This window comes from Diceros bicornis, chromosome 9 (genome assembly GCF_020826845.1).
Source record: "Diceros bicornis minor isolate mBicDic1 chromosome 9, mDicBic1.mat.cur, whole genome shotgun sequence".
NCBI lineage: Eukaryota > Metazoa > Chordata > Mammalia > Perissodactyla > Rhinocerotidae > Diceros > Diceros bicornis.
In genome coordinates this window covers 35,221,211-35,235,327 of record NC_080748.1, presented here as the reverse complement: position 1 = coordinate 35,235,327, position 14,117 = coordinate 35,221,211, and the positions used below count along the sequence as shown (strand labels likewise).

The 14,117-nt window shown below is 36.1% G+C and overlaps 1 protein-coding gene across 1 annotated transcript in view; it reads left to right on the top strand.

Annotated features, from left to right (window-relative positions):
- Positions 1-14,117, top strand: part of WBP4 (WW domain binding protein 4) — a 41,901-nt gene that overhangs the window by 8,985 nt on the left and 18,799 nt on the right. The window contains exons 6-9 of the mRNA XM_058548268.1: positions 1,594-1,640; positions 2,115-2,190; positions 3,957-4,150; positions 7,860-8,023. Coding sequence (XP_058404251.1) covers positions 1,594-1,640; positions 2,115-2,190; positions 3,957-4,150; positions 7,860-8,023 — 481 coding nt within the window. The remainder of the gene's footprint in view (positions 1-1,593; positions 1,641-2,114; positions 2,191-3,956; positions 4,151-7,859; positions 8,024-14,117) is intronic.

The window sequence follows — 14,117 nt, the reverse complement described above, 5'->3', positions numbered from 1 at the left end:
TAATTGTGATTATGTGGATCTGAGAGGTTATCACAGAAATTACTTTTGAGCTGATCTATAAGTTAGGATGAAGACATGAGGAGTGATGTCATCTTACTCACCATTTGTATTCCTAGCACCTGGCACGATGCAGACACTCCTTAAGTATTTTGATTGAAAAAGATTGTTATGAGGGTACAGCACGCATTCCAGACAGGTGGAATAATATGAACCTGAAAAGGTTTGAAAGTTTGGGAAACAGTCATATGGTGGAGGTAAAACATACAGTTCTTTGAAAATGTCATGGCAAAAGAAAGAGGCTGGAAAAATAGGGGCCATATCTCGGAGGGCTGGGAGGATGATGATGCCGTTTGATGAAATACAGAAACCATAAGTTTAAGTGAGTTAGTCATTAATTCAATTTTGGATATGTTGAGGTTGAGGTACCTACAGAACATTAACGTGGCAATTTTCAATAGCTAATTGATGATTAGAATCTGGCGTTAGGGAGATAAATTGAGTCTGGGAATGTAGATAATTAATATGTTAACTTTTAGGAGTATAGCCATGCGCTGCATAACGACGTTTTGGTCAACGACAGATCACATATACGACAGTGGTTCCCATAAGATTAGTACCATATTGCCTAAGTGTGTAGTAGGCTATACCGTCTAGGTTTGTGTAGGTACAGTCTATGATCTTAGAACAACGACGAGAACAATTGCCTAAGGACACATTTCTCAGAATGTATCCCCATTGTTAAGTGACACGTGACTGTATGAGATCATAAGGAGTAAGAGAACAATAGGTAAAAAGGGTGGATAGTACCTTTATTGAAGGAATGGATAGAAGAAAAGCCAGAAAAAAAGTTAAGAATGATCAGGAAGATAGGAAATGAGATCAGAGAGTTAATCATGAAGAAAATCTTGGGGTACAAGTATTATTACAATTATTATGATCTTTAGAATCATTAGTTTTGGACTACATAGAAATGGTAACAGTTACTCAGAGTTTGCACTGAGCCTTAAGTGAAGTACGTGTTATAGTTCAGCAGTGAATCATAAATGATTGTATGTTAGGGATTAAAAGTCTTTCTGAAATTTACATAGAAGCTATCTATTAATTATGTCTTTTCTCCCTTCTAATGCCTATTGCGTACTTCCTTTGTTCACCAACCTACTTTATATACTCTTGTTCTCTTGTTTTTAATTCCTGCATACTTCATCTTGTTCCTCTTCTGAGTTATTCATTCCAACTCTCACTCTCCCCTACCCCAAGATGTCAAAAGGCCATCTCATTCCTTCAAAACTTATCAAGCCTGAATTCCATGAAGTCTTTAAGAGAAGCCCTACCTGGCTCTACTAATTCCTGTGGAAGTACCAGTAACTTTTAATCATTCTGTCCTTTCTTCTTGGTTACAAAGCATTCACATGTATTCTTCTGCACAATACTCCTGGGATATATGTTGTTTTTTTGTATGCTTTTAACTATAGACCTGTAGTGTTTTGAACACGTTGAGTATCTTGTAAATTTTTGCCAAATTAATTTTTTTGGAAAACTTTGGGGTTTTTTTGAAGCAAAAAGATTTATAAATGCAATGTATTTTGCTTTAAGCATCTCAGTGGGAGAAACCTGAAGGATTTCAAGGAAACTTAAAAAAGGTAACTGAAGCACACTAATAGTGTCTTTGCTTTATTCTTTAAAGTGATTGGCTTCTGGGGTGTTTGTAGGGTTTTGTAAAGCAAATTTACTTCCAGATAAGCCCCCGATACACACTTTGTTCCTTCCTATAATTTCTTCTGCTAACAAAAGGCTGGGTGGAGGTGAAAAAGTAATGTCTACATGAAAACTCCATGCAGGGCAAATGTTAGTTGGTTTGCATTCAGTTGCCATCACATGTCCCTGTCCCCATCCCCATCTGCAAGGAATTGTTCCTGGCTTCAAAGGTGAGACATTCTCTCCCCGAAAGTTGGCTCATGATTAACACAAACCAAGCTTCTTGGCCATGATCAGTACCACCACCCCTAACTCCCAGGTGTCAAGAGAAAAGGATAGGGGGGCTGACTCTGCCTTAGTTATCTAATATATAAGCGCTTCATTATCTTCAGTTTATGCTGGTTTTTTCCTCCCATTAGACAGCAGTGAAGACTGTTTGGGTAGAAGGTTTAAGCGAAGATGGTTATACCTATTATTACAATACAGAAACAGGAGGTAAGCGTTACCTTTGATTACCTTACCTGTCTAAAATTGTACCTGAAACTGCTTATTAGCCTGCTGAAGAATTATCTGACCTCAGGAATTTTAGTATAGTGATAAACATATTTCTGTAGCAAGCATGTATTATTTTTTGTAATTTAAAAACATAAATACAATGGAAAAGCAAAAAGATTTTCGAATATAATATACTCTGCTGCTCGTTGTTATTCTCGATACTGCACTGACAAATTTTAAGAAGAGAATTATTTTTACTTTCTCTACCATTACTGATTTTTATCACGATTATTTTAGAAATATAATGATTACCTTGGAAGATATCTTACAAATCAGCTAATTCAACTTGCCTTTTGCTTTTTTAAAAAACAAAACTGAAGCTATTTTAGCAGTGGCTAAAATTGTCAAATTTTCACTTTTACTAATTTAGTGATGTTTTAGTTATATAATATTTATAAAACATGCATAATTATTGTTACCTAATTACTATTCAAGTTTTTCAAATTAAGATTTTATCTAATTTAATTTCATAAAACTGGTGTTCAAGTAATTGTACTTGGTTTCTACTGCAATTAAATTTACCAAAATAGCTAAAATATTGGTATATCTTTGGGAGGGTTTTTTTTTTTCCCTACTATCCCAAGCCCTCTACATAGCATTAAATCTTTAAGGAGGAAAAGGCCCTTTTAACCTCTGAGTAGATGCCTAGCCTAACAAATAATATAATGCAATGGTTCTACCTTAGTAAAATTGAGATACTGAATCTTTATAGAGATAAAATACAATATAGCAATATGATAGAGCTCTAGAGTTAGATCTGAGCTCAACACACAGCTTTTTCCCTTACCAGCCGTGTGATTGTGGGCAAGTCACTGAGCCTATAGTTGCTCTTAAGTAAAATAGAGATGATCATATCTACTCTGTGGGGTCATGAAGGTTAGGTGTCTATAAAGTTCCCAAAACAGTGCCTAATACATAGTAGGTGCTTAATAAATTATTTATTTCTGAAAGTTCTTTTGTTAATTATGTGAAATATAGACAAGGAAATAATGTTTTTTATTAGTGCTGGAAAGTACCCTATATTAATAAGGGACTATACATACTGATTTGCCCTCAACAATTTTGGTTTATGTCTGGACCAATGTAGTTATTAACAGAGCCCCTTTCACTCTTAAAACTGTCCCAGTTGGACAATAAATGTTAGAATCCTTGTCTCTTTTATTAAACTAAAAATAGAGAATAACTGCAAGATAATTAGAAATGCTGTTGTTTTACTAAAAGCCCGATAAACCACTGGATGGCAGTAGAGTTCAATGGAGATTTTTTTTTCCCCTAGTAGACAAATTATATTCATTCAGATCTTCACAGTAGATTTCACTTTGTGAGGATCCCAGGAAATATTTGTGATAAATAAATTCCAGGAAATCTGATGTGTGCTGATTATCACAAATGTTTCCTGAAATTGGTTTCAGGTAAATCGTGAGAGTCTTTAGAAAGTATTGTCCAGTTCTTGAGTCTCTTTCCTTTGGGGCTGTAGTTAATACATCTAGTGAATCCAGATTGTTTGAAATTAATTTCTGAAAGATATGAGAGCAAGAGCTGTGAGAACTCTTATTTATTATCTTCTTGATCAAGTGATAGTGTGAAATAGGTGCAATGTCATCATTTAATAATATATCGTCAGGGATGGGAAGCATTATATTGGGAATGGCTTCCGAACAGAATTGGTAATTAAATAACGTAACTGTTAAAAATGTGTTAAATAGAATCCAGATGGGAAAAACCTGATGATTTCATTCCACACTCTGGCGATCTGCTTTCTAGTAAGGTCAATGAAAAGTCACTTGGCACCCTAGAAGAGTCCAAATCATCAGACTCACATAGTGATTCTGATGAGGAACAGGAAGCAGAAAAAGAAGAGGTCTCTACAGAAACACAAAAGCCAAAAATAAAGTTTAAGGTAGGTTCTTGATTTATTTTTTACACAAGTTTATCAATTCATAGAAAGCTCTGCAGACATCTTCAGTTTTCTGGTAGAAGGTTGCAATAAAGCCAAGACACATACTTTGGCAACTGGATAAATGGTTACACCATTTATTAATATCTATTTGGTACCAAGACAGTGAGTTCATTTTTAGACCTCCTGAGTTTGAGATGCCTCTGTAACATTCAGAGAGCTGTCTGAACATGCCATGTCTGAATACCTAGGCTAGAAATGCTAATTTGAGTATCATCAGCATACTGGTAGTAATTTCAGTCTCAGAGTCGGTGAGGTAACCTAGGAAAATGACCTTGGGGAACATTAAACATTTAAGTGGCAGGCAGAGACCAAGGAGTCCACAAGGTAGAATGAGGAAAGAGTGGTTAGAAAGGTATGCAGAGAAGCAGAAGAATTCAATATCCCAGAAACCAAAGGAATAGAGAGCATCAAGGATTATAATTAGGTCTAGAAAAAGAAAAGTATCCACTGAATTTTACAGGAAGGAAGTCCTTAATACCCTTCTAGCAGTTTCACTGGAGTTTTGGGTGGCAGAACACAGATTACAGAGGGATGGAAAGTAGTTCACAGTGTATATGTGGTTTGGATATGAAATGAAAAATACAAATTAGGTGATAGGATGGTGACTGTGTATTGACTCTTAATCATTATGAGAGATTTGTGGTGGTGGTGTTTCGTTGAGAGGGACTCCAAAGGAGGTAGAAAGGGAATACCAACAAAGTATTGGCATTTCCCCCTAGACGGATTGGTTGGTCTTGAACAAGGAGTAAACTCATTTTCTGTAAGAAGGTAAAGTTTTCATTTTCTATAAGAAGATATGACTGTGGATGAATTGGTATCAGAGAGGAAATTGAAAGAGTCATGCCCTTTAGCCTCAATTTACTCATTAATAAATCGAGATTGCTTGCAGAAGAGCTTGGGGAGCTTAACAACACTAATGAATTGAAATAGTCCCTGAGCCGGGGTGGGAGAGGAAATGAACCAAGTAAGAGGATTGACAAGGCTGAGTGGCCAGCCATGGCAGGAAAGTAAAAAAACACTTTCATAGTATTGCTAGTCCTCCTGCTTTTGTCACCTTTCTAGGAACACTCAGGAGCCCAGGTGCCAAAGCAAAGAAGAAACGTAGCATTGATCCATGGTTGAGATTACTGGCCTGAGAGGTAGAGGAAAATCAAGGATGCTGGAGAGAGGGTGCTTCCAGGCCATATCAGGGATCTTGTCATTGCCTTGAATTTCTCTACCTATCCCATAAATCTTGGTGGAACTTAGGGTGAGGGATGGATTCAGCTTGTAGAGGAGCAGCAGCAAAACGTTGTAGTAGCCATTTCACAATGTTTATAGTCAAATTTGGTAACCCAGCATCCAACCTGGAACAGATACTTTTAATTTCAAGCAAACAAAATATTACAAAATACAGATAAACAAACAAGGATAAACTACCTGTAGTGCTATCTCTTCTCAAAAAAAGCACTATAATACGTTGGTGTTTATTGGTCTATAATTTTTTTCTATTCAGACACGTACATTATTTTAAACAAAATATGGAGTCATACTATAATAAGGTTTTATTATTGTTTTTCAATTTAATCTATCACAAAGACTTCAATAAGTCTTCATCTACCAAAATAATAGGTAGGTAGTATTCCATGGTATGAATATACCATTATCTATTCAGCCCTATGTAGCTGAATATTTGTTTTTTATAACCACTAAGGGGACTAGGAGAAGAAATACCTGGAGACACATTACTAAACAGTATTAAAGTCTGCTGAAATTGGATATCATAAATTTTGAAGTCTTGTCAGTTTGTAATGGTTGTGTGGTTTTTTGTTTTTTTTTAATAACACTTTACAGATCAATGATTGTATAGATCTGTGTTGGAGGTTTTTTTTTTTTTTTTTTTTTTTTTTTTTTTTTGTGAGGAGATCAGCCCTGAGCTAACATCCGCCAATCCTCCTCTTTTTTTTTTTTTTTTGCTGAGGAAGACGGCCCTGGGCTAACATTGGTGCCTATCTTCCTCCACTTTATATGGGACGCCGCCACAGCATGGCTTACCAAGCAGTGCGTCGGTGCGCGCCCGGGATCCGAACCAGCGAACCCCGGGCCGCCGCAGCGGAGCGCGCGCACTTAACCGCTTGCGCCACCGGGCCGGCCCCCTGTGTTGGAGGTTTTTAGGTCATATGGAATAGACAGGCATGGGGACAAAGATATTTAAGGGTGCTAGCTATTTAAGGATGCTAAAAGAATGTTTAAAAAGTGCTTCCCTGTGGACTTGGGGCTCTGTAATGAAGGATGTAAAGTTTAAATGAGATCAGCAAACTCAGAACACAAGGAAAAGTTATTAGAGATAGTAATAAGGTTGGACAGGAGGTATAGTAGAAGTAAGGGAGCGGGAAAGCCAAAAGAATAACTTACTGTGGTCAGAGGATGGGCTTTTCGAGTTTAAAATTTCACAAGTGGAGCATTTTTGAATGACAACCTAGTTCAAATTAAAAGAAATCTAGACGTGAGGATTTAATGTTTGAATACTACTTATGCACCAGGTGCTATATAAGAGGAAAAAATATATATTAGGTGGCTGAAATATAGTGAAGGCCAAAGTCATTGGTTTTGAGGCTCACAAAACTGAGGCCAGAGAATTTTTAAACTCTAGGATGACAACAAGAGTTTGAATAGAGAGAACCTGGTGCCAGAGTTGCCAGTATCATCAGTGAATTTGCCAGAGGTCAATAGATCATGTAAGGAAGAATGGAAGAGAATTGTATAGAAGGTGGTATGAGCCTCAGAGGAGAAAGCATTTGTTGCATGAGGATCAAAGCATAAATTATCATGACCTCAGTAAAAAGGTTTTATTAAAAAAAAGTCATGGCCTGGAAGCAGTCAAAATTGCTAAAAGAAAGCAGACCCTGCCTCCTAGTCCTATGATATCAGTAGCATGACGGAATGAGTTAATATCCATTCAAAGAATTACAAATGAAACGGTGTCCTGGGACTGCCACCCATGGTTGTGTAGTTTGCAAAGAAGCTGAAATCTAGTGCATAGTTTGCTTGCTAAACTGGGTCATAGGGCTTTGTTATCCCAGATTAAGGGGTGCCATAAAATACCAGCCCTAGCTCGGGGCTCCTGTAGGAGCTGCTTGTACCTCAAGGGTTTGTCTTTTTCTAATTTCACATAGTTACAAGTTGTATATTCCTGTGAGGCTCTGACAGTGTCTTCAATGTGAAGACAGATTTCAGTTAAGACTAATAGGGTGAGAGAGTGCTTTAAGTAGATAATGGGTGTAGAATGGTCTAATGACATGGCATTAAATTCAAAAGGGGCACAATGTAAAGGGAAGTCACTGTTGGATATGTAAGGAGAGAAAGCAGAAAAGAGAAGAGAGGAAAAATAGGCCAGTGTATGTCTTTAATTGTAGAACATTCATAGGATCATGTTATTTTGAAAAGCAGCCTTGGCCATGGTATGTTAACATTTTAGACATAATGAAAAACCTAATGATGAACCATTCAAGTTCTTCTATGTACATTTGTTGTGTTATGTGCAAATTTAAACTAAGTGGGTTAATGTATTATTATTTATAAATCAATAACAAGACTACGTTAAAGCAATTTTATTTCTGTCCTCATGGTTTTGCTTAAAGTGTATTATTTCTTGACTTTGACATTTCAGGAAAAAAATAAAAACAATGATAAGGAAATTGAACCAGAAACACAGAAAGAAAAAAATGCCCTAGAGCAGAATTCATCAGGTCCAAGTGCAGAAAAATCCAAAGCTCATAAAAAATCGAATCCATATGGAGAATGGCAAGAAATTAAACAAGAAGTTGAGTCTCAGTAAGTACCTTGAGAAACTTAAGCCCACTGTCATTAGAAATACTTTACATCCCAATACTTTGATAAATTACAGTAACTGATTTCAAGGATAAGGACCTCATTAAAAGTGTAGCTCATTTCTTTTATTTCTAGAGTGCTTTTATTTTTTCTAATTAAATATTTTAAAATATAAGCTAATGGTTATTTTTAAAAGTAAGCTAATGATTGTTTTAATTCCTACCAAAACGTGGCATTTCTGTTGAACACACATTCACACACTGACTCACACTATGTACACATGAGCATTCTCACACTCGCCATCATTATTGTATCAGAGAAATATTTGCATATTCAATATTAATGTGGTAGGTCAGGTAGTGTTCATGTTACTTAATGAAATACTAGGAAATGTGTATTTAATGCTACATAGTGCCAGGCACCATGATAAGCATATTGACTGTATGTGTATATTGAAGTTGCAGAAATAATAGGTTGCCTTACTTCAGCCCCTAAGTGATTTAAGTGACTTAAAATAGGAAGATGGTCCTAGTATACCAACATCTCCTGTACTTCAAAGTTGAGATTTTTTGATTTTTCCTTGTGATAAGTATAGTGTAAAGCCATCCTTGTTAAATTTTAACCCAGTCAGCCACTTTAATATATGATGGCTGGGGCTGGCCCCGTGGCGTAGTGGTTAAGTGTACGAGCTCCACTGCTGGCAGCCCAGGTTCGGATCCTGGACGTGCACTGACACACCGCTTGTCAGGCCATGCTGTGGCAGCAGCCCATATAAAGTGGAGGAAGATGGGCACGGATGTTAGCTCAGGGCCAGTCTTCCTCAGCAAAAAGAGGAGGATTGGCATGGATGTTAGCTCAGGGCTGATCTCTCACATACACACACACACACACACTAAATATATGAAATTATTATATGATGGATTATGTCTGACTTCCTAAGTAGATTAGCCTAATTTCTTAAGGGGTTTCCCCCTAAAAGTAACCAGTATATATTATTATAGAAAATTTTTGAAAATGAAGAAAAGCATAAGAATAACTCATTAACTCATTCAGCTACCCAGAAATGATACTAACATTTTGAAATATTTTCCTCATTTTTTCCCTATTTAGCATTATATTAATATTTTCTATTTTTTAATGTTATAAATGTTATTTTTAATTGCTATATAATATGTAATCATTTAGATGTGCCTCAGTGTTACTCACCTTTTCTCTTTCTGTTGGACAGTTATGTTATTTCTACACTTTTTGTTTTTATAACTCTAATTATTATATGGCCATATTACCCTGTGCACATTTCTGACTATTTCTGGAAATGGAATACCTGTTTAAAGGTTATGAACATTTTGAAAATCTTGATACACAGTGTCCAATTACTTTCCAGAAAGAGCCTACCAATTTATACTCCATCATCAGTTTTGGAAAGTTCCTATCCCATTGAACCCTCTCAGCATTAATTGTTCCTGAGCTTTTAAATATTTTCTAGTTTTGCAAAGAATATCTCATTTTAATTTCTTTTCTTTGATTTACTTGTGAGGTTGAAATTTTTTCATATATTTATCAGTGTTTTGTATTTACTCTTCTGTGAATTGTCTGTTTATAGTCTTTGCAGATTTTTCTATTGAGGTGTTAATCTTTCCCTGTTTGTATAAGCTCCTTATGTAGTTCAGATACTAAGCATTTATTAGTGGTGGTGGTGGTGGATTTTCCACATTTGTAGTTTGACTTTCAGTTGTGCTTATAATGGTTTTAGATGTGCAGAGTTTTGTGATGTTTAACTAGTCAGATCTCTTCTTTTTCTTTGTGATCTGTTTTATTGATATTATCCTTTTCCATCCAGAAGTCAAATATATACTCGTATTTCCTTCTGGTTTGTGTGATCTTACTTCATTTTCATGTAGTTGTTTAATCCATCCTTAATTATTTTGATGCATCGTATGAGATGAGATTCTAAATTAATTTTTTATCCTACCTGGCTAATCCATTTTACCATTACCGTTCTTCCCCATTTTTATGTATCATTCTTTCCCCCATTTTTAAGTGACACTTTTTTTTTTTTTTAGTGTTATTTACTTTTTTTTTTTTTTATTGATATTTTAATGGTTTCTAACATTGTGAAATTTTGGGTTTTACATTTTTGTTTGTCCATCACCCCATATATGACTCCCTTCACCCCTTGTGCCCACCCCCCACCCCCACTTCCCGGGTAACCACAGTCCAGTTTTCTCTGTCCATGTGTTGGTTTATATTCCACATATGAGTGAGATCATACAGTGTTTGTCTTTCTCTTTCTGGCTTATTTCACTTAACATAATACGCTCCAGGCCCATCCATGTTGTTGCAAATGGGACGATTTTGTCTTTTTTTATGGCTGAGTAGTATTCCATTGTATATATATACCACATTTTCTTAATCCAATCGTCAGTCGAGGGACACTTAGGTTGCTTCCACTTCTTGGCTATGGTGAATAATGCTGCAATAAACATAGGGGTGCATAAGCCTCTTTGGATTGTTGATTTCAGGTGCGTTGGATAGATTCCTAGTAGTGGGATGGCTGGATCATAGGGCATCTCTATTTTTAATTCTTTGAGGAATCTCCATACCGTTTTCCATAGAGGCTACACCAATTTGCATTCCCACCAGCTGTGTATGAGGGTTCCTGTTTCTCCACATCCTCTCCAACATTTGTTGTTTTTTGTCTTGGTGATTATAGCCATTCTAACGGGCGTGAGGTGGTATCTTAGTGTTGTTTTGATTTGCATTTCCCTGATGATTAGTGATGTTGAGCATCTTTTCATGTGCCTATTGGCCATCTGTATATCTTCCTTGGAGAAGTGTCTGTTCATTTCCTCTGCCCATTTTTTGATCGGGTTGTTTGTTTTTTTGTTGTTCAATTGTGTGAGTTCTTTATATATTATGGAGATCAACCCCTTGTCAGATGTATGTTTTGCAAATATTCTCTCCCAGCTGGTTGGTTGTTTGTTCATCTTGATTCTGGTTTCATTTGTCTTATAAAAGCTCTTTAGTCTGATAAAGTCCCACTTGTTTATTTTTTCTTTAGTTTCCCTAGTCTGGGTAGGCATGTCATCCGAAAAGATTCCTTTAAACCCAATGTCAAATAGTGTGTTGCCTATATTTTCTTCTATGAGTTTTATAGTTTCAGGTCTCACCTTCAGGTCTTTGATCCATTTTGAGTTAATTTTTGTGAATGGCGATAGCACATGGTCCACTTTCATTCTTTTGCATGTGGCTGTCCAGTTTTCCCAACACCATTTATTGAAGAGACTTTCCTTTCGCCATTGCATGTCCTTAGCACCTTTGTCGAAAATTAGCTGTCCGTATATGTGTGGTTTTATTTCTGGGCTTTCAATTCTGTTCCATTGATCTGTGTGTCTGTTTTTGTACCAGTACCATGTTGTTTTGATTACTATTGCTTTGTAGTATGTTTTGAAGTCAGGAATTGTGATGCCTCCTGCTTTGTTCTTTTTCTTTAGGATTTCTTTAGCTATTCGGAGTCTTTTGTTGCCCCATATAAATTTTAGTATTCTTTTTTCTATTTCTGTGAAGAATGTCATTGGGATTCTGATTGGGATTGCATTGAATCTGTAGATTGCTTTAGGTAATATAGACATTTTAACTATGTTTATTCTTCCAATCCACGTGCATGGGATATCTTTCCATTTCTTTATGTCATCGTAGATTTCCCTCAATAATGTCTTGTAGTTCTCATTGTATAGGTCCTTCACCTCCTTGGTAAGATTTATTCCTAGGTATTTTATTCTTTTTGATGCAATTGTAAATGGTATTATCTTTTTGAGCTCTCTTTCTGTTAGTTCATTATTAGCATATAGAAATGCAACTGATTTTTGTAGATTGATTTTGTACCCTGCAACTTTGCTGTAGTTGTTGATTGTTTCTAACAGTTTTCCAACAGATTCTTTAGGGTTTTCTATATATACAATCATGTCATCTGCAAATAGTGAGAGTTTCACTTCTTCGTTACCTATTTGGATTCCTTTTATTCCTTTTTCTTGCCTAATTGCTCTGGCCAAAACCTCCAGTACTATGTTGAACAGGAGTGGTGAGAGTGGGCAGCCCTGCCTCGTTCCTGTTCTCAGAGGAATGGCTTTCAGTCTTTCCCCGTTGAGTATGATGTTAGCTGTGGGTTTGTCATATATGGCCTTTATTATGTTGAGGTACTTTCCTTCTATTCCCATTTTATTGAGAGTTTTTATCATAAATGGATGTTGTATCTTGTCAAATGCCTTCTCTGCGTCTATTGAGACGATCATGTGGTTTTTATTCTTTGTTTTGTTGATGTGATGTATCACGTTGATTGATTTGCGGATGTTGAACCATCCCTGCGTCTCTGGTATAAATCCCACTTGATCATGGTGTATGATCTTTTTAATATATTGTTGTATTCGGTTTGCCAGTATTTTGTTGAGGATTTTTGCATCAATGTTCATCAGCGATATTGGCCTGTAATTTTCTTTCTTTGTATTGTCTTTGTCTGGTTTTGGTATCAGGGTGATGTTGGCCTCATAGAATGATTCAGGAAGTGTTCCATCTTCCTCTATTTTTTGGAATAGTTTGAGGAGGATGGATATTAAATCTTCTTTGAATGTTTGGTAAAATTCACTGGAGAAGCCATCTGGTCCTGGACTTTTATTTTTTGGGAGGTTTTTGATTACTATTTCAATCTCTTTACTTGTGATTGGTCTATTCAGATTCTCCATTTCTTCTTGGTTCAATTTTGGGAGGTTGTGTAAGTCTAAGAATTTATCCATTTCTTCTAGATTGTCCAATTTGTTGGCATATAATTTCTCATAGTATTCTCTTATAATCCTCTGTATTTCCATGGTATCCGTTGTAATTTCTCCTCTTTCATTTCTAATTTTATTTACTTGAGCCTTTTCTCTTTTTTTCTTAGTTAGCCTGGCTAAGGGTTTGTCTATTTTGTTTATCTTCTCGAAGAACCAACTCTTTGTTTCATTAATCCTTTCTACTGTTTTTTTGGTCTCAATATCATTTATTTCTGCTCTGATTTTTATTATTTCTCTCCTTCTGCTGGCTTTGGGCTTTGTTTGTTCTTCTTTTTCTAGTTCTGTTAGGTGTAATTTAAGGTTGCCTATTAGGGCTTTTTCTTGTTTGTTAAGGTGGGCTTGTATCGCTATGAGTTTCCCTCTCAGGACCACTTTTGCTGCGTCCCATATGGTTTGATATGGCATGTTATCATTTTCGTTTGTTTCCAGATAGTTTTTGATTTCTCCTTTAATTTCATCAGTGATCCATTGGTTGTTCAGTAGCATGTTGTTTAATCTCCACATTTTTGTCACTTTCCCAGTTTTTTTTTCCTGGTTCATTTCCAGTTTCATAGCCTTATGGTCTGAAAAGATGCTTGTTATGATTTCAATCTTCTTAAATTTATTGAGGCTTGCTTTGTTTCCCAACATATGGTCTATCCTAGAGAATGTTCCATGCGCGCTTGAGAAGAATGTGTAGTCAGCTGTTTTTGGGTGGAGTGCTCTGTATATGTCTACTAGGTCCATCTCGTCCAGTTTTTCATTTAAGTCTAATATTTCTTTATTAACTTTTTGTCTGGATGATCTATCCATTGCTGTAAGTGGGGTGTTAAGATCCCCTACTATTATTGTGTTGTTGTTGATTTCTCCTTTTAGGTTTGTTAATAGTTGTTTGATGTACATTGGTGCTCCTATGTTGGGTGCATATATATTTATAAGTGATATGTCTTCTTGATGGAGTGTCCCTTTTATCATTATATATTTCCCTTCTTTGTCTTTCTTAACCTGTTTTATCTTGAAGTCTACTTTGTCTGATATGAGTGTGGCAACACCTGCTTTCTTTTGTTTGCCATTAGCTTGGAGTATTGTCTTCCATCCTTTCACTCTGAGCCTGTGCTTGTCTTTAGTGCTAAGATGTGTTTCCTGAAGGCAGCATATTGTAGGGTCTTGCTTTTTAATCCATCCTGCCACTCTGTATCTTTTGATTGGAGAGTTCAATCCATTTACATTTAGGGTAATTATTGAAATATGAGGGTTGAATGTTGCTGTTTTGTCACTTATTTTCTGGTTCT